The following is an 18,631-nucleotide window of genomic DNA, read 5'->3' as shown; positions in this document are numbered from 1 at the left end:
TTTTCTGTGGCAAAAAGAACTCAGGAAGGTGTAGGTTCATACTAAATAGTTTTCAATCATTAGCAAAACAGCTGGGATTACCATTAGCCAAGGAGAAAACTGAGGGGCCAACCATGTCCCTCACCTTCCTAGGGACTGAATTAGACACGATACGGCAAACATCATGACTGCCTAATAATAAGCTAGAGGATTTCAGGAACAGGATAGCGGTACTCTTACAGAAGCAGAAGGTGTTGCTGAGGGAGCTTCAACAAATAGTAGGGCACTTGAATTTTGCCTGTAGACTGGTGGCTCTGGGACGTCCTTTTCTCTGGTAATTGTGCACTGCTATACAGGGTCTTCATCGACCACTGCATAGGATGAGAGTCACATGCAGAATGAAGGAAGATCTATTAGTATGGAGTCAGTTTTTAGCAGAATTTAATGGAATCTCTTTTTGGAGAGGAGAGATTGGACTAAAAGATGATTTCCAAGTCCATTCAGATGCAGCAGGATCCTTAGGATTCAGCATTTGCTTCAGAGGAAGGTGGTGCATGGGCACTTGGCCTCATGAGTGGCATCGGAATGGTATTACATTTTTAGAATTTTTCCCTATAGTGGGTGCGCTTTGGCTATGGGCTGAAGAGTGTTCAAACTCTGTGGTCTGGTTCTGGTGCGACAATCAAGCAGTTATTTACATTATAAACAACCTCACATTGTACTCAGAACGGGTCATGACATTGGTCAGGGCATTTACATTATGGGCATTGCAATTTAATGTACTAATGTATGCCTGACACGTGCCAGGTTTGGAAAATAGGACAGCTGATGCATTGTTGTGCCAACAGATCAACCAGTTCAGGGAGCTAGACTCCAGAGCCAAGGAGTTTTCCAAAGTGCTGCCCCCAGAGGTCTGGCAAATTGGCATGAAGATGCATCAAGAGCGATAGGTTTGGCCCTGGCACTGAGGACATTCAGCTGTGAGTATAGAGTTTCAGGAATTTAGGGAAATGGTCTACCTTAAGCCAGAATGACTGGCTCCATTTGAACATTTACAACAATTTATTGTGCATTTAAATAGAAAGAGACTGGCACCCGGAACCATTCAATGTAGGCTGTCTGTTCTAGCCTATCATGCAAAAATCAATGGATTTAGGGATTATTCAGGGGACTACCACATAAGAAAAATGATAGAAGGTTGGTCCAAGGAGAGAGGTAGGATTCAGGAACCCAAGGTCCCTATTTCAGGTATTAGAGCACATCTGCAAACAGTGGGCGTTCTTATGTAAGGATGAATATGAGAAGGTCCTTTTTGAAGCAGCATCATTGATGATGTTCTTTGGGGCTCTTAGAATTAGTGAGGTGGTTGCATCAGGAAAGGAAGATAGGTCTAGGCTAGCCCTTCAATGGCAGGATGTTAAGGTTGAAGGAAAGGTACAAATCCTCATTCGGCGATCCAAGGCTGATCAGCTAGGCAAGGGTACATAAATCACTTTAGGGCAATGTAGCATAAGCAGCATTTGCCCCGTTAGAGCCACACAGGTATATTTGGAGGTTAGAAGGCAGAATCCCGGACATTTCTTTCAGCATACTGATAAGTCACCTCTGACGAAATGATTGTCAAAAACAATCAATAAAATGTGGCCCGTGTTTTAATCCCTATTGTCTCGCATCTTTATTCTGGGGTTGGGGGGCAATGGCTGAAATCCTGTTGATTTAACTATGCTTATGGAAGACTAATTACTTCTTCAATCAAAGACTTCCTATTTCTGCCCTGTGGCTCTTATGGTTCCCATAAAACCTCTTTCATCGTGTAAATACTGTGGGAGCCATGGGGAAGTAGGAAAGTGATGCAGAGCAGATTTAACAATGGTTCGGCTTCAGGAAGACAAAAGAGGGCTGGTTAATGTAGGCACAATCACCATCTACAGTGCAACCTTAATACAAAGATATACCAGCTGTAAGGAATTATGGATAGATAGGAACTTCTATGGACAGATGCTCCCTTATGCTGGCATAAATTCTTTTGTGCCAGTAAAACCTCATATTCTTGACTAATCTCACAGATCATCCGGCAGAGGGTCTGCCAGCCTAAGCAGTCTGCACAGTACCAAAGTGGTGAAGACAGGGACCAGTCGGGGAGGAGTCAAGTTATGGCATATCCAATTTCCTCTAATAAAGAGACACAAACTCAAACCAGTTGCCCCTATAGCCAAGTTCATCCTAGGTAACTTTCATCATCCTCAGACTGAGAGAGGTTTGGAATCAGCACATTTCCGGCTGACTAAGTGTTCACCCTGCTGGCCCGCCACCATCTTGGCTACTTGGAACAATGTTTTAACTCACTGTGTAATATTATCCAGAAATGGGGCAGGGGAAGCTCAAGAGAAATGTTTATGGACAGAAGTTCTGATTCCCTATCCTAGCAAGCTCTTCTTGTTTCCTCAAAAGACAATGAGAATGGGCAGGTTGGCCAAATTCCTCAAAGCAGGGTTTCATGACAAGGCATGAGGATAAGGTTGAAAGATAAGTCCATTTTCTATATGGAACCATAATAACTACAAATGTTGCTTCTTGGGGGTGGGAGGGGAGGGAAGGCAAGGATAATTTCCGGTAATTTTCCCTTCCCTCTGCAGCAAGATAAATCTGTTTATTTTGATTTCAACAGTCTTTGAAGTTTTTGAAACAAATGTCTCTTCCATCCCATTTCCCCATGAAATTGTCTTTCATTTGACAAAACACCCACCTGAAAAATCATATATGCCTTTGTATATAGAAAAATTCATAGGATTTACATTCTCTTTTTTGTTGTTGTTTTTATGCTTCAGAGACTCTCACCAGCATTCTTGTTTTGTCTTGTTCGGTACCAGATTGAGAAACATATTTTTTCTTCCTACCCGAAAAATTATGCATACTGTGGTATTTTGTTCCTAATACATATAATTTTATTATTTTCCCCTTTTGACTAAAAGATTGTGTGCATATTTTTCAAACTATTGCTCATTTGTAGGCTTAATTTCTATATGTCCTCATGGTTTCATGCACATTATTTTCTTTGCCAGAACATCTTGTGAGCCTCAGAAATGTACATTTCCAAGGCAAGATATACTTATCCCAATCCTACTCTTGAGAGGTTAAAATGTAAATTCTCATAGGAAAATGCCAACCCAGGTCATTTCCCCCATATATTAGGAAGAGGGCACACAAATTTGTATACAAACCTTTGTATGCCCTCTTCCTAATCTATGTATCCTGTACACAATTTCCTTTAGCGTTCACACTTTTAAACAATTTTTAATTCAGAAAATTGCATTGGAGAATTCAGAGAAGTGGAAAAATGAAAGTATTATTGCACTCCGGTTTGCATATTTGTTCAGAGAGTACAGATTAGATTAACTCATATGAAAATCTGAACCAAACAAATTCCTTACTATCTCTCATAGCCCCTATCCCCGATTCACCCTATAGCCCACATAATTCCAGTTAGTAGTTTCAGAAGAATTAACCATGCCTGTGCCAGCATATCAAGTAGAAGCAAATGAAAATGTTAATTCCTCAGATAGGAAGTGTCCACAAAAGCTCACATTAAAATATAGCAGTTAATCTTTAAGGTGCCACAACATTTTTTGTTCTTTTTTTTTTTCCTTTTGCCTGATAATTCAATTGTCTTCCAACTCTTAGGAAAACATTTCATAAAACATATGGAACTACAGAACTGATGCAAAATATTTCTGATATAGGAGTGAAAACTTCATCCTGTTTATGGAAGGATGGCTGGAACTAAGCCAATGATTTCTGTGAATCTGTTGCTATGTGACATCAACTCACTTGAAAACTATTCAACTCTATGAATTTTTTACCACTAGAAAATCCTATTGTTAAGAGAGCCACAAATTAAAAGTTATCATTTCTTTCATGAAGTCAGTCCATTTCATGTTAAGTCTACTGTCTTCCAACTGCTTCCAACTTTTCCTAGCCTTATTGTCTTTTCCAGTGAGTCATCTTATAACATGCCCGAAGTATGGTAGCCTTAAGTTAGTCATAATTGCTTCTCAAGAGATATCAAACTTCACTGGCTTTGAAGCATACCTATTTGTCTGTCTAGTGGCCTGTGGTGTCCCTGATACTCTTCTCCAACACCACATTTCACATGAGTTGATTACCCCTCCCCTCAGTAATCTTTCTCCATTGCCCAGCTTTGTAAACTATGCATAGTAATCTGGAATACCTTTGTATGAATACTGTCAGCCTTGGTCCCCAACAACAATCCTTAAATTTGAGAATCTCCTCCAGTTCCTTCAGAGCTTAGGATCAATGAGTTTTGGTATCCCTAATTCTGTACTGGATTGGGCTACATTTGCACCCACAGCGGTTGATTTGTGGACACATTCAAAATATGGCTTTTCATCTTTAATACTGATTTGGCCTATGATGCTCCTGTTACATTCTAATGGAAAGGCTGGCTCTCTCCCTTCTGCTTTTACACTCCATCACAGTGCATGCTGAATACTCCTTTTGATATATTGCATTGGTCTGTCATCATTTCATGTTGAAGCCCTGCCTTTTTTGGGGTTTTTTTTTGTTTTTAAAAATGGCCCTTGAGAATGAAATACAGCACATTGAAGTGTCAACCAAATATGACTTTGATGTGCAATTAACACTGAACCATACCTCATTACCTAGTGGTAACGCACCACGGCATTTACCATGGGTTTAATGAATCAAAATGCCTTGGGGGCCTTATTTTATTAAATTTTATGTTGAAATTATTATAACCTTATTATGAAATGATGGCACTTCATTCCACGTCTGTTCAACCTCATGGAATCCAGAGCAGAAGGATCTTATTTCACTCCAAAGTCACAACACTATATCTCTCCCATTAATTGTCAAAACCAGCAGGATAAAAGGTAAATTATAGCCACCAATTAGTTTTGCCTATAATATCTTGGGCAACAAGTGCAATTCAGTCCCAGGGAGAGCCTGTGTTATTGACAGGCCGCAAAAGAACCATTATGACCTTCAGTATATTCTAGAGCTCTTTCCTCAGGTCTCTTTGCAGGCCAACTACTTTCCAAAGTAGCTACTATGGCATAAGCACTCTTTACCATCAGCCAACAATATCTAATACAGTGGCCCCTCGACTTACAAAGCTCCCTACTTACGAAAATTTCGAGGTACAAAAAGCTCTGGCCGCAAAATTTTGGTTCGACTTGTGGCCGGAGCTTCGACCTACGAAAGGCAGTGGAAAAGGGCGGGAAATTCAAAGCTGCCCCCACTGCCCTCTGCCTCCCATTGCCTCTGCCCTCTGCCTCCCTTCCCCACAGGGACAGGAGGCAGAGGGCAGTGGGGGCAGCTTTGGAAGCCCAGCAAGCCAAAAGCCGCCCCAACCTCCGTTCCCGCTGCCGGCTTTTGTCTTGCCAGGCTTTGAAAGCTGCACCCACTGCCCTCTTGTCTCCTGTCCCCAGTGCCTCTGCCCTCGGCCATGGGGACAGGAGGCAGAGGGCACCAGGGACAGGAGACAAGAGGGCAGTGGGTGCAGCTTTCAAAGCCCAGCAAGCCGAAAGCCAGCAGCGGGTGCGGAGGTCAGGATGGCTTTTTGGCTTGCCGGGTTTCCAAAGCTGTCCCCACTGACCTCCTGTCCCCACAGGGGCGGGAGGCAGAGGGCAGCAGGGACAGAAGGCAGCGGGCAGCGGGTGCAGCTTTGGAAACCCGGGATTTTTTTTCCTTAGGCCAGTTATGGATAATGGGTTTTCAGTGCATTCCTATGGGAAATGGACCCTCGACCTACGGACTTTTTGACAGCGGCCACCGTTCCAATATGGATTAATTCCGAAAGTTGAGGTCCACTGTACCAGGAGAGGTGAGCAACTGACAACTGATATCATACACCATTCATGGAAACCAATCATTTTGTATACTGGTCCAGATGAGAGACATTGGCAACAACACTGCAGAGCTGGCACCGAGATAGTAAAATGGCTCTTTGCTCACTATGGAAAGTTGAACCATTGTGCCTATGCATAAACAAACAAACATACGTGCAGTGGTACCAGCTTGCAGCTTTCAAATATCTCGCAGTTCCTTCTTATTTTACCCATTGCTGATAGTTATGCAGTATTGGGAACTTAACTCCAACCTACTGACACCCTTCTTCAAAAGCTCATTAGAAATATTGAAAACAAGTTTACAGTACATTCATGACCTCCGTTCCTGCTCAAATTTGCAGAACGGAAAAGACATCAGGATTTGAATGTACATTATCATCATTATCATGTGCCATCAAGTCAATTCTGGCTTATGGTGTCCCTTTCCAGAATTTTCTAGGTATGGAGTACTCAGAAGTGCTTTGCCATTCCCTTCTTCTGGTGGCTGCCCTGGTACAGTGCAGCTTGCCCAAGGCCACACAGGCTGGCTTCTCCCTGGAGGTACAATGCAGAATTGAACTCCCAACCTCTGGCTCCACAGCCAGCTACCTAAACCACTAAGCTATCCAGCCAGCTCTGAACGTACATACTTGTAGCATTCCCCTTTAATATGTCAATGGTTAATGTTTGTTATGTTAATTGTTCATGCATATTCATGTTGCTGAGAGGTGGAGCCAAGAGAGATGTGGTAAGAGGCGGAGCCTGAGGGAAAGTTAGTAAGAGAGAGTATGAGTAGTGCGAGAGAGTGGAGAAGGGGATAGAGTGTGGAGTTTGGGGAAATCTGAGAGGTGATTAGTTAGGAGTGTATTATCAAATAGAAGATTGTTTATAATAAATTTACCTATAGAAGATATTCATGAATCACTATCAATTTCTGTAATCAATGAACAAAACTTATATTTAAAAGACTTTGAAGTGTGGGACTGAATTTTCATCTTCCCGAAGTAATGGTGATTTAATGATCACCTGGTGGCAGCAGTGCAAAAGAGGGGATTGTTTGCCTTCGAGTGCTCTGAGTCTTGACAGTCAAGCAAGCGGGCACAAGGGGGGAACACCACAATACTCACAGGCTATTTCAACTCGGATGAAATCTTTTAGTCCCAGATTTTCCAAGAAGACCCCAGATGCAGCTGTTGTTTTGAAGAAGAAGGAAATATCTGCTGAAAACTCCGCATGGAAGGTAGGGAAAAGAAGGTAGGATGCTTCAGTGGTGAAAGCAGCTGCGTTCCAGAACTGTCCTGAAAATAGCAAAAATCTTCTCTATAGTTAATCGTAAGCATCTAGTGAATATCCTTTTGCAAATAATAACAAAAATGAACAAATCAATAAAAATGTTAAACCAGTTGAATGTTTCAATTTAAGAACAACTAGATTAGGCTGATAGCCCATCTAATATAGCATTCTTTTTTAAAGACAATGACAAATTCCATGTGAGGAATCATTAGGAAAGGAATCAAAAACAAAGCAGTCAATACCTTTCTACTCTTAGACCAACTTATAGTATAATCACACCTGAAAGGCTATGTTAGATTCTAGTCACATCATCTCAGAAAGGATACTGCAGCTCTGGAACAGGTGCAAAAGAGAGCAACCAAAATGATCAAATGCCAGGAGCAAATAAAAAAATATTTGGGAAACATGGTGCAGATTTACAAAACCAGGCATGGTTCCCCTCTCTCTCATAGCAATAGAACCTGGGTTCATCATCCATCAAGTTGAATAGCTGTAGATTTAAGAAAGAGAAAATTATTCCCACAGCACATAGCTAATAGTAGAACATATTACCTAGATACAGTGATGGTCACCATATTAGATGGTCTTAAGTGGGGTTAGAAAACTTCATGGAGGATAAGACTATTAAAGAATATGAAGGATTATGTATGATAGCTGTATATTACCAGAGACAGCACCATGCTTCTTATCGCCTGTTTTTAGGGAAGACCTGTTTTAGGTGCTATTGAACTCATATCCTAGTTGTAGGTACTTCCCATCAGCCTTTGGTTAGCTACAATGGAAATAAAATGCTAGACTAGATGGGCCATCTGCCTAATCCAGCAGTTCTTAAATTGAAACTCTGAAATTCTTTGGAATGCAGCTGGAAACAAATTGGACTCTGAGATTATGTTAACAAGCTTGTTATCAATTAAACAAGTAGACTATTTAAGAGTATAAACAAATAACTATATGTGCATTACACAAGATGTGTTATGCACACATGCACGCAGACACACAGAGACACACATCTTGTGCTGCCTGTGCAGAAGAGAGTAAAAAGTGCTGATACTCACTATCTCCATAGCAACGCAAAGGGCCAATTCTCCAGGCAGCTTCCGAATTAGGTCTGTTTGTGTCGGTGATGACTATCTGATTCACGGGCAAGTGTTCTTTGAATGAAAGGAAGCCAGTGTCATTGGTCCTGGATACACACAGACAAATATAAAACACACATGAATAAGCACTGAAATCCATCCATTATCTTTGTAGGAAAAAAAATTATACATTGTATTGTTTCTTTGATTTCATAAAGAATGTCCAATGGATATGAAGTGCACATAGATAAAATGCATATGATTTATGCATTTTTAAAAAATTGTGCCACACTTCATTTGGTTTAAAATCCTAAAACAGAATACTGCTGTATTTCACAACATGGAATTCAACAATAAGATGACTGCAGAATTACAGTCCAATACAGTGTGGTGCCAGGACCCATGGGAAAGACATCTGTTGTATTGAAAGGTTGGGGTAGATCTCTCACTTTGGACTTCCCAGGGGAGGCATCCTCCCATACCTATGGAAAGTTCTAAAGTTTTCAGCATCTCAATGTAGTGTACAAGGAAAATACAAAAAGGATGGATCAGGAGCTAGCCTTCAGTCCACAGGATCCAAAGCTGCCTAGGTTTATGGCACTGCTCCAATATGGGAACTACAGTACTTAGACCTTCCCTGAACAATGGGAGAGAAAGCAGAAAAACAACAGCAATAAGAACATTGGGATGAAAAAAAAAACTGGGAACTACACCTTCCTCATTTCCTTCCAACTGGCAAGACCCTTTGGACCACTTTGGTTATGCAGAATTCTCTGACCTTTGAGTGTGCTCACTGCAAGGTTAGGAGCTCTTTGCCCTAAGGACACAAAATCTAAACATTCTCACACATGAAAAATAAATCAGATTCTGGGATTAAGTTAACAACACTTGTTTCAATAGAACAAGTAGAATTCAGGAGCATAAATGAATACATGTGAGTGGGTTACACATGTGTGAGACTGACTTTAAACAATTGAGATGAATAGTGCAAATTGTTTTAAAAGTCTTTTGCAAAGACTTTTAAAATCAGAAGCACCTGATGGACATCTGTTCTTTCTGATCAACCAGTCACTCTGTGCTTATTCTTTCTGTTTCGTTTGTGCTTAGCTTCAAAAGGGGAAAGGACAATAGATTGTGCAGAGGCATTTTGTGCAAACAGCAAAGACCTGGAATAAAAAAAGTGCTCATTCTTTATGCTAGAGCTGAGGAATCTTGTGGGACTTGAAACTTCCTTACCAAGACATCTCATTATGTCAAGACAGACTGCATTGATAACAAGGAATTTAGTGAATATTTGGTATTTAGTAAGAGTATTCTGCTATTTAAAAGAAAAGACCACATGTGGTCTTTCTTGTATTTGCTACTGTGGTGTTGCCCTTGGGGCCCCTGCTTGTCTTTCCCTCACAAAGGCTCACATCGTGTTTTCTTCTCACTGCCACCAGTGGATTACCTCAATATTATTATAACATTGCCTATTTTTAATGGTTTTAATGTTTTTAAAGTTTTAATATTGTTGTACGCCGCTCACAGACCACTGGTAATGGTCTCTTGAAAATAAATAATCTTGAAAATAAATAAATAAATCCACAATATAAATGACATTTGTCAGAACACTTGTCTTGTGAATAGAAACATAACTTATTTATTGAAGCGAAGCAGACTGAATAATAACAGAAGTTCTTCAGATACACATTATACATAAGCAATTCATCAACAGTTCTCTCAGTACATACTTTTCTCTTGCAATATCATTACCACTTTCTCTACCTATTTTTCTAACCAGCTCTCTCTCTCTCAGTGTCTCATCCCAATCTCTATCTCTCTAACCTGCCCTATCTCTCTCTATCTCAATCTCCCTTCAGCTCAACCTCCTTCTACCACCAAGCTGCATGTAGCTGCTGCTGGCTCTGCCTCTCCAGCCCTCTCATAGGTTAATGCAAATTAGCTCATGAATATGAATGGCCAAAATCTGGCAGCATGACAACAGTGGTGGGATTGTGCTGCCATAAAATACATGTGGTCTGAGGGCTCTGTTTTGCTTTCCCCTCCAACCTACAAATAGGAAAGGCTGCAGTTGTTAAACCACTTCTGAGAAAGCTGTGCCCTTCAGTGACATGTGCCATAGAGGAATCAATGTGGGGCTGGTATGAGAGAGGCACTCTCTCAAATATTTGGGTCCTTTAGTAGCATTTTGCACTGGTGCTGCAGGCAATTGGCAACCCATGATGTTTATTTATTATTATATGCCTGTATTTGTCAATTTTGGCACAATATACGTAAACCTAGCTGTATCAGCCTAGACTCACAGTTGTATTGTGCTCCATTTGAAACTTCTAGGTCACCTTCAAGGACAGTTCATATAACAGCAAATTAACACAATGGGGGAAAGAAAACATCATAACCAGTGTAATCATCAGCAGTATAGCATCTACTTTTTCTCTTGTATACACTTTTCTTTGAAGCCAACAATGTTCATTCTCAAGAACAAAGCAGTAACTGAATATTTGGCATCTACAGACAATGCCTTGTTTTTCTTTCCCTGGAGATGAAATTCTAGAAATGTGAGGAAACCATTATAGCTGACCCTCATTGCCACGAGTAGAAGTAGGGGCCATCTTGAGCAGCTTCCGCCTACTATTCATGGTGTCCAGCAAAATATTATGCAACATATTGGGTAAATATTGGGCAAGGACAGTGGTTCTTAACCTTGGGTTCCCAGATGTTCTTGGACCGAAACTCCAAGAAACCTTCACCACTAGCTGTGCTGGCCAGGATTTCTTGGAGTTGCAGTTTAAGAACATCTGGGGATCCAAGGTTTGGAACCACTGCACTAGGATGTAAGGAGGAATCTCTGACTGTTTGCCATGCATAGGTGGAACAATTGGGATTCAAGCAGCTGGGTCTGTTACGATGTATGTGTGCTTGTCCTGATAACAAAGGAGATGATACAAAGGGAACATCCTTGGTATAGAAGAGCTATTTGAGTTCTTATGACTGTTTGATAGCTCAGTGGTATAGATATCTGGATGCAGAGCCAGAGGTTGGGAGCTCAGTTTCCCACTGTGCTTCCTTGATACAGGCTAGACTTGACGATCCATAGGGTCCCTTCCAGGTCTGCAGTCAATGATTCATAACTGAATTTGGAGAAAGGTAGGGTAGAATAAATAGATAATTTAGCTCCTTCTACCAGGAGAAGGGTGCCATTTTAGTAGTGACATATGTTCTCATTCTTGGCGTTCAGGGCTAGGAAGACACTTTGCAGTCTGAAGCTCAACAATATATTATGTACCCCATCCCCCATCTCAAGTGTCACACGGCAGCATCTACTAGGCCAGTCAAATTTAGCACCTGAGTCAGAACATCTCACACAGAAGCTCTCCAGTAAAAAACTCTATGACAAGCACATCTCTTCTGTCTGCAGTGCCTAAGAGTACTATGTAGTAGAGCCAATACATTTAGCAGAGCTATCTTGGAGGTGTCATCTTCATTATGGAACACCCTTTATCATAGATCTGGTTGTTCCCCAATACTTTTGTCTTTCAGACACCAGTTAAAAAATTCATACCTGAATTTTGGCGAAATAAGCAAATAATGAATTTCCTTTTGACCGTCGCTGCTCTTCCATTGTTTTTGTATCAGTTTTAGAAGACATTTTATCTGTAGACCTTTGAAGTTTTAGATGGGTATGATTTGTGATTCTAAATTTGTGTTTCTCCATATTTCTGTCTTATGATTTTAGAAATATGTACACTATTAATTTAACCGTTTTTTAATATGAATGGGCAAGATATATATTAAATTAATGAACACACATATCAATGGGCAAAGAGTAATTTGCTGCCCTTTAATACTATCAAAGATTTTCCTGTCATGGTAGTGCCAGTCCTGTTCTTCTTAATAATGTTGGCACACAGAACTGGTTGTAAAATAGTTAAGATCTAAACTATGTTTTTTTGATTATCTATAACTAAATAGTTCTAAACATGGGAATTAATGTAAAGTTCATGCCCCAGCTTTTAACATGCTGTAGTGCTGGAAACTTTGATTTTTTTTAAAAAAAAGAGTAGCCAAAAAGATTAGTACAACTTTGAAGACTGCCGACATATGATCTTTCTGTGAAATCAATTGAAACATGTCCCGGTAGCATTTTCTACTTTGCACATTGCTTGTGAGGATCCCTTTTGATGATAAATGTGTTAATTGTATATCCAGATATAATAAAGGGCAGAATTTTGCTTCTCGCAGCTTTTGCTAATATCTGTATTCTGGAGGGAATTCATGTACATACCCAGTGCAGGAAAGGAGCACTACTCATCCACCCACCTCCATGCCCTCAAACAAAAAAAGAAACAAGCAAATCCATTAGTGACATAGCAAACCCCAAACTTCAAAATAAAAATACATAGATATGGACCAGAGTTTCTTGCTGAACTTTGCTACATTTACAAAATGGCTATAGTTTGGGTACAACAAAAAGGTTTAAACAAATTATTTAAAAAATCAAAAGCCCTTCAACATCTAGGAGAGGACAGATACTATATTACTCATCAGTGATTCCTTCATAAAAATAAAACCAATAGCAAAAAAAAAAAAAAAAAAAAAAAGCACAGGATGAAGCCCTGTTGTTTCTTACACAAACGTTGTGACTTTCAGTTGTTCCTAGCTATCAGTTAATGAGCCCTGCTGGGATTCTCCAAGAGTGTCAGAAGAACTGAATGTTACCCTTTGTGTAACAAAGAAACTGGATTTCACTGCCATCTGGTAAATATAACACCTTTTCTTTTCTTCAAGTACTGTATGAGAAATATGCATCCCTGAATATACATAGTTGCAACAGAAATGTAACCTTGATTTAATACCAGAAAAGCATGGAGTAAAAGTGAGAATAACAAACATGAATTTATTACTCAATAAACTATTTGTGTGGATTGGTTCTTAGAGGACTTTCTAGTCCTTAATGCTAGCTCACATAATCTGCTATAATTTAGGTACATTTCTCATCTGGTATTCAGGTATTCATAGGGAGACCACAGCTGCAATACAAGGGTATCTGTAAGCGGGATCTGAAGGCCTTAGGAATGGAGCTGAACAGATGGGAAGCCCTGACATCGGAGCGTTCAGCCTGGAGGCAGGCGGTGCATAACCACCCCTCCCAGTCTGAAGAGACCCTTGTCCAGCAGGCCAAGGCAAAGAGGAAGTCACAAAAGCAGCAAAATCAGGGAGCTGGACAGGGGACAGATTGTATTTGTCTTCAGTGTGGAAGGAATTGTCACTCTCGAATTGGCCTTCTCAGCCACACTAGATGCTGTTCCTCCATACAGAGCATGTTACCACAGGCTCTCAAGACTGAAGGATGCCTAAATGAGATCCAGGTCTTGTTTTGCAAAGTCTGAAAATATAGTTCAATAGTCATTCAAGTTTTGACATATTCAGAAATTCTGAAAAAAAGTGCATTTCATGCACAAGGAATTTGCTGATAAATTAGTTAGATTTGAGTGCTGTGTACTAATTTGTGTGCAGATTAGTCTTGGCTGCAGGAAAGTACATTGCTATAACAAGCAAGCAAAAAAAAATCAATAAGTTTAGAATTCATGAGGCAGGGTTCTGTTTCATGGTTTTTGACAGTCTGTAGCTCGAATTGCTCTTTAAAGTATGTGATGTTTGCATGCATTGGGAGAAGCATACCAGCCTTGAATCCTCCACCATCTTTTCAGTCACAGAAAAGATAAATTTCTGAAGCAGAGAACTGTTGTATCCAAGTAACTTCTCTACCTCAGTCAACCCCCCTAATCCAATGGGATTCTGGCTTAGCTGGATAGCCAATCCAGGTTTTGCAGGATTCCTCTCTTCAGGCAGTCATATTCCGTGACCATAAATTAATTAACTGAACTGAATTGAATTTTTATCCCTTCTTTCTACCTGTAGAGGGACTCAAGGTGGCTTATAAATGATTTACAGACATAAATATTAAAACTATTGCAGCTATAAACATTTCATATTTTTAAAAAACAAACATATTCATTATCAAAAGTTACTAAATAAAATCCCATTAATAAATATTTTTCAAATGTATTAAAAAATAAAAGAACAATTCCTCCCCCCCCCCCCCCATATCCCTTCCTCAGCAGCAATTTATATATTAAGACGTTCAATGTATTCGCAAAGGCTTTCACGGCCGGGATCTAATGGTTGTTGTGGGGTTTTCGGGCTCTTTGGCCGTGTTCTGAAGGTTGTTCTTCCTAACGTTTTGCCAGTCTCTGTGGCCGGCATATTCAGAGAACAGCACAGAGTGCAGTCCTCTGAAAATCCCGGCCACAGAGACTGGCAAAACGTTAGGAAGAACAACCTTCAGAACACGGCCAAAGAGCCCGAAAAACCCACAACAACCAATATATATTAAGAACCTGCCTGATTAGGAAGGTCTTGGCCTGCTGGCAGAATGATAACAGGAAGGGCACCAGCCTGCTCTGGCATGGGAGGGAGTTCCAGAGTTCGGGAACAGTCACTAAAAATGGCTTTTATAAAGTGACAAGAAAGGGGGCAGACCTAGTGTGCGCTTCTAAACGTTTGTGGTCTCCACATGCTTTAAAGCACAAATGAATCAGATTTGTTCCAAGGTCTCTCACAGTAGGGTCCCATCATTTCGAAAGGAATATTTCGGAGTATTACTATATACTGTGTGCCTTTCTTCTACAATGTAGCTCATGGGTGTGCACTTAGAAGCCCACCCAGTTAGCACTGACCAAATATAGACTTGTTCAGTTTCATCAAGGCTGCTGCATCAAGTGTTTACTGGCCATGTTCTCACTGTGCCACACTCACAAATATGTACTGCACACACATGAGAGTACATGTAGATGACATGAAGTTACCTAGCCTTTCTGGAGGTAACATACTGGAAACTAATGATGAGAAAATATCTCAGTATCAATTTACTGCACTTCTCTAAATCCCACCTGTATTTTTTCCCTAGCTTTGGTTTGTACCAGGTTGTAAAGCTTTCTGCCTATGCTGAAATCCATATGCATTTCAAAGTGATTTTCTTACACTCTGTACTTATTGACACATTAACTAATGTGTGTCTCTGTGTATTTTTTCAACAGAATATTTTTTTCAGGTGACCCCACTTTTAAAAAGTGTGCATTACTCTCTGTACATCCCATTTCTCTGAAATATCCAGTTACGCCTCTCAAGTGTGAAGTTCTCAAGGTCCATTTTTTCTCATGAAGAGTTTCAAGAAGTGCAAAAATTATATTTTTGTTGAGACTGTCAAATCCAGTGAAATTCTTTTCCATCCCTTACGTATATGTCTCAAATGCAGCATGTTAGTCCAGATATGAATTAAGCAACTTAATCAAATGGTATGCTATAGCAGACTTAGAAAGTGCCAGGCAGAAAGTTGGACAGAACTGTTTTTCATTATTTGTAACACATGGATGCTTCGGGGCAAGGGATTCATTTTTCTGTCCAAGATTCAGCATTGTTAGGAACTAGCCATGCCTCCAGGTAGAATTATCACAGTCTCCTTCCTTTCCTACAACAGATGGCAGGACAATGATGTCATTAAACATAATTTCATCCCTTACGGTACCCTATTGCTACATCTTCTCCTTTCACGTTAATGAAACCTCTAGTGGGTAGGAAAGCTCAGTGGCATAGTTAGTTAATGGAATTTGTAATAGATACCATATATTGGGGGGGGGGATTCTATCAGCAGATGTCTCTGCTTAGGTGAATGGGAAGCAAGCCAATGAAACGAAATAAAAATCTTACACATTTGAGATTAGCATAGTGCAAATAATTTAAAAGGCAATGAAAGGTGGCATAGGTTCTCCTACGTATTTGGCAGCCATGAAGTATAAAGCAGCACAACCCATAAGACTGGAAGCAAGGTACTGCAGGCAGTTATGTAGCAATAGTGTTACTGTAAGACATCAACTTTAAGGATAGCTTCAGCGCAGACTAACAATCCATTTAGCGCAATAACCCTTCTAGCCCTCTGTCTGCTCTTTCTGTTAGTCTAGGGATTCAATGGAGTAACAAGAACTTGTTATTTAATTTGTTACCCACCATTGGGTTCTGAATAGAACAAGTGGCTTAGTAATGGAATACAATGAAGAAAAAAGCAGCAACAGCTGTTCTACAGTATAGGAAGATTAAAGAAAGCACCATTCAAAGTGCACAATGTATGCCATACAGGTCAGGGAAGACTCACGGTGGCTAAAATCCAGTAATAAGTCACAATCATAGTAGGCTCATTGAATCAGTGGAGATTTGGTGAGGCAACTCCTCCATAAATTCTACTGATTCAGTGGGCCTATTCTAGTTGCGATTTATATTGGATTTCAGTATAAAGTTCCTAGAACTTTGCAACTGTGGCTTTTTACATGATTTTGGATTAGCCCCAATAATTCCTCATCATTGGCTATGAGGTTGATGAGAGTTAAGGACCATGTGCCATCAAGTCAGTTCTGACTTATGGTAACCCTTTTCAGGGTTTTCCAGATAGAAAGCAAATTGGGGTTAGAAACTGAAGGAGAAGGGCCTTCAACTTTTGCCTAAGCCTCAGTCCTGATCAAGCCCCCCCCCCCCAAGACTCACCTTCCATTTCAGAAAGGAAGCTCTCATTGACAGCAGGTGTGTTTGTCATTATACTTCAAGAATCTGGGTGGCTTAATGTTCTTGGGAAGGCTGGCATCACCATATCTAATGCTTGTCCACAACCCCTAAGGCATCACAGGAGTCTTGGAGTGCACCCTCAGTCTATAGGGAAGGACTTCTTACTAAGTTTTTCCCCCAGTAGTATTATGAAAAGCAACATTACTTGCTCGCCTATGACTGATCACTGCTAGAAGGAGCCTAAAGCAATATTTTAAGGTTTTAAGAACACATTATGGCCTCTTTCAAGAAATGACATTAAGAAGGTCTTCCCATCTTTTTAAATCTTATGAATATGGTTAATGTGGCATATAATTCAAGTCGATATTTTAAATTCAAAGGGCAGTTGCCACAGACAATGGCTGTTTAATGTGATGATGAGTGCATGATCTTGTCATTAGTATGCAGCCTCACTTTAAAAAAAACAACCCAGACATTATTGGTCTCCGGTTGCCACGTCAGCTACAGGGAATCACCTTTGTCCAAAAATATGACCTTCCTTGCAGTTAAAAAAGCACTAAGCCTAGACTTTGTGTTTAAAGCACACAAATATTAACAATTCAGATAGATATCTGATGCCACTGTAGACCTGAGATGGGGGAATAAATACAATAATGTATGTGAGTGGTTTTTAAAAAATTGTGAAAGCAACATGATTGTATAGATGATCCTAACACCAAAAATAGTGGCCATTAATATTCTCATCAACAACAGCCAGTAAACTCAGCAACATGCAAGGCCAGTTCTGCATCCTGTGAAGTTGAGTGTTAATTATTTGACAACAAAATGTTGCCATGGCTTATTTTAAACCCTTTCTCTGTGCGATTTTCACTACACGATTAAGAGGCAACATAAGGCTCTTAAGATGTATCCTGCTCAAGGTCTTCTTTCCAAAATGATCATCATTATTGAAGAACTGGAGAAGACGTGCGAGGTTTTCACCTCAAAAAGGCTGTATCTTGAGCTAGATATGTGCCTGTGTTCACTTTAATGTTCCTTATCTCTGGTCCAAAGTATTCAAAATGTTATATACCCTTATCACTGCAGCACTGAGCCACTTACTTTCTAAACTGAAAATGCCAAATCTTTTCAGCCTTCTATATCACAGACAATTTTAGCTCTGGTCTTTTGTTCATTTTCCAGGTTGACTTTATGCTTTTTTTTAAAAGCTCACCATTGATTTACACTGCATTGCTATAATTTTTTCTGCAATATAGGTCAGGTGCAAAAAAGAAAAGAAGAATCCTTTTTCTTGAAAGGAATTTGAAGCATAAATGGCAATGTTTTGAGCTTAAATTAACTGTTTCCACCATGAAAATTCCCCCTGCTCCACATCTTTCTTCTCTTCAAAACTCACACCAAATCCTGTATAAGTTGTTAAACCCTATAATTAATTTAATAGTTTCTATGACTGTTTTGCTCAAGAGAACTTATTATAGGCATGGGCATCAAAGCAGAGATCCACAAGTGCTGGATGTACTAAAAGTGTGGAGATCTTCTTTCATTTCAGTTTAGGAGGGCAATCTACAATCTAAGGAAGTTCAGGCTTTTCCCCATAAGAGGCTTATTTACTGTCTGCTCACCTCTGCAGACTGGGAAGTCTGCATAGATGAGGAGGTACCCATTCAAGAAGGCTTCTGCTGTAACTTTGTGCAGTTCTAGCTTGAAATATAAATGGTAAGCCCAAGAGGAGGGTCTTTGTCAAAGAAAACTTGAAATTTCAATTCCATATTATCTCTTTTTTTCAGTATCTAAAAT

General features: G+C 40.0%; 1 protein-coding gene across 1 annotated transcript in view; it reads right to left on the bottom strand.

Annotated features, from left to right (window-relative positions):
* The window catches only part of CNTNAP5 (contactin associated protein family member 5), a 491,198-nt gene that overhangs the window by 76,147 nt on the left and 396,420 nt on the right, over positions 1-18,631 (bottom strand). Inside the window, exons 15-16 of the mRNA XM_020805439.3 lie at positions 8,195-8,322; positions 6,974-7,144 (exon numbers count right to left, since the gene is read on the bottom strand). Coding sequence (XP_020661098.3) covers positions 6,974-7,144; positions 8,195-8,322 — 299 coding nt within the window. The remainder of the gene's footprint in view (positions 1-6,973; positions 7,145-8,194; positions 8,323-18,631) is intronic.

This window comes from Pogona vitticeps, chromosome 1 (genome assembly GCF_051106095.1).
Source record: "Pogona vitticeps strain Pit_001003342236 chromosome 1, PviZW2.1, whole genome shotgun sequence".
Lineage (NCBI taxonomy): Eukaryota > Metazoa > Chordata > Lepidosauria > Squamata > Agamidae > Pogona > Pogona vitticeps.
The sequence above is the reverse complement of the archived record's forward strand: the minus strand, read 5'-3'. Positions and strand labels throughout refer to the sequence as shown.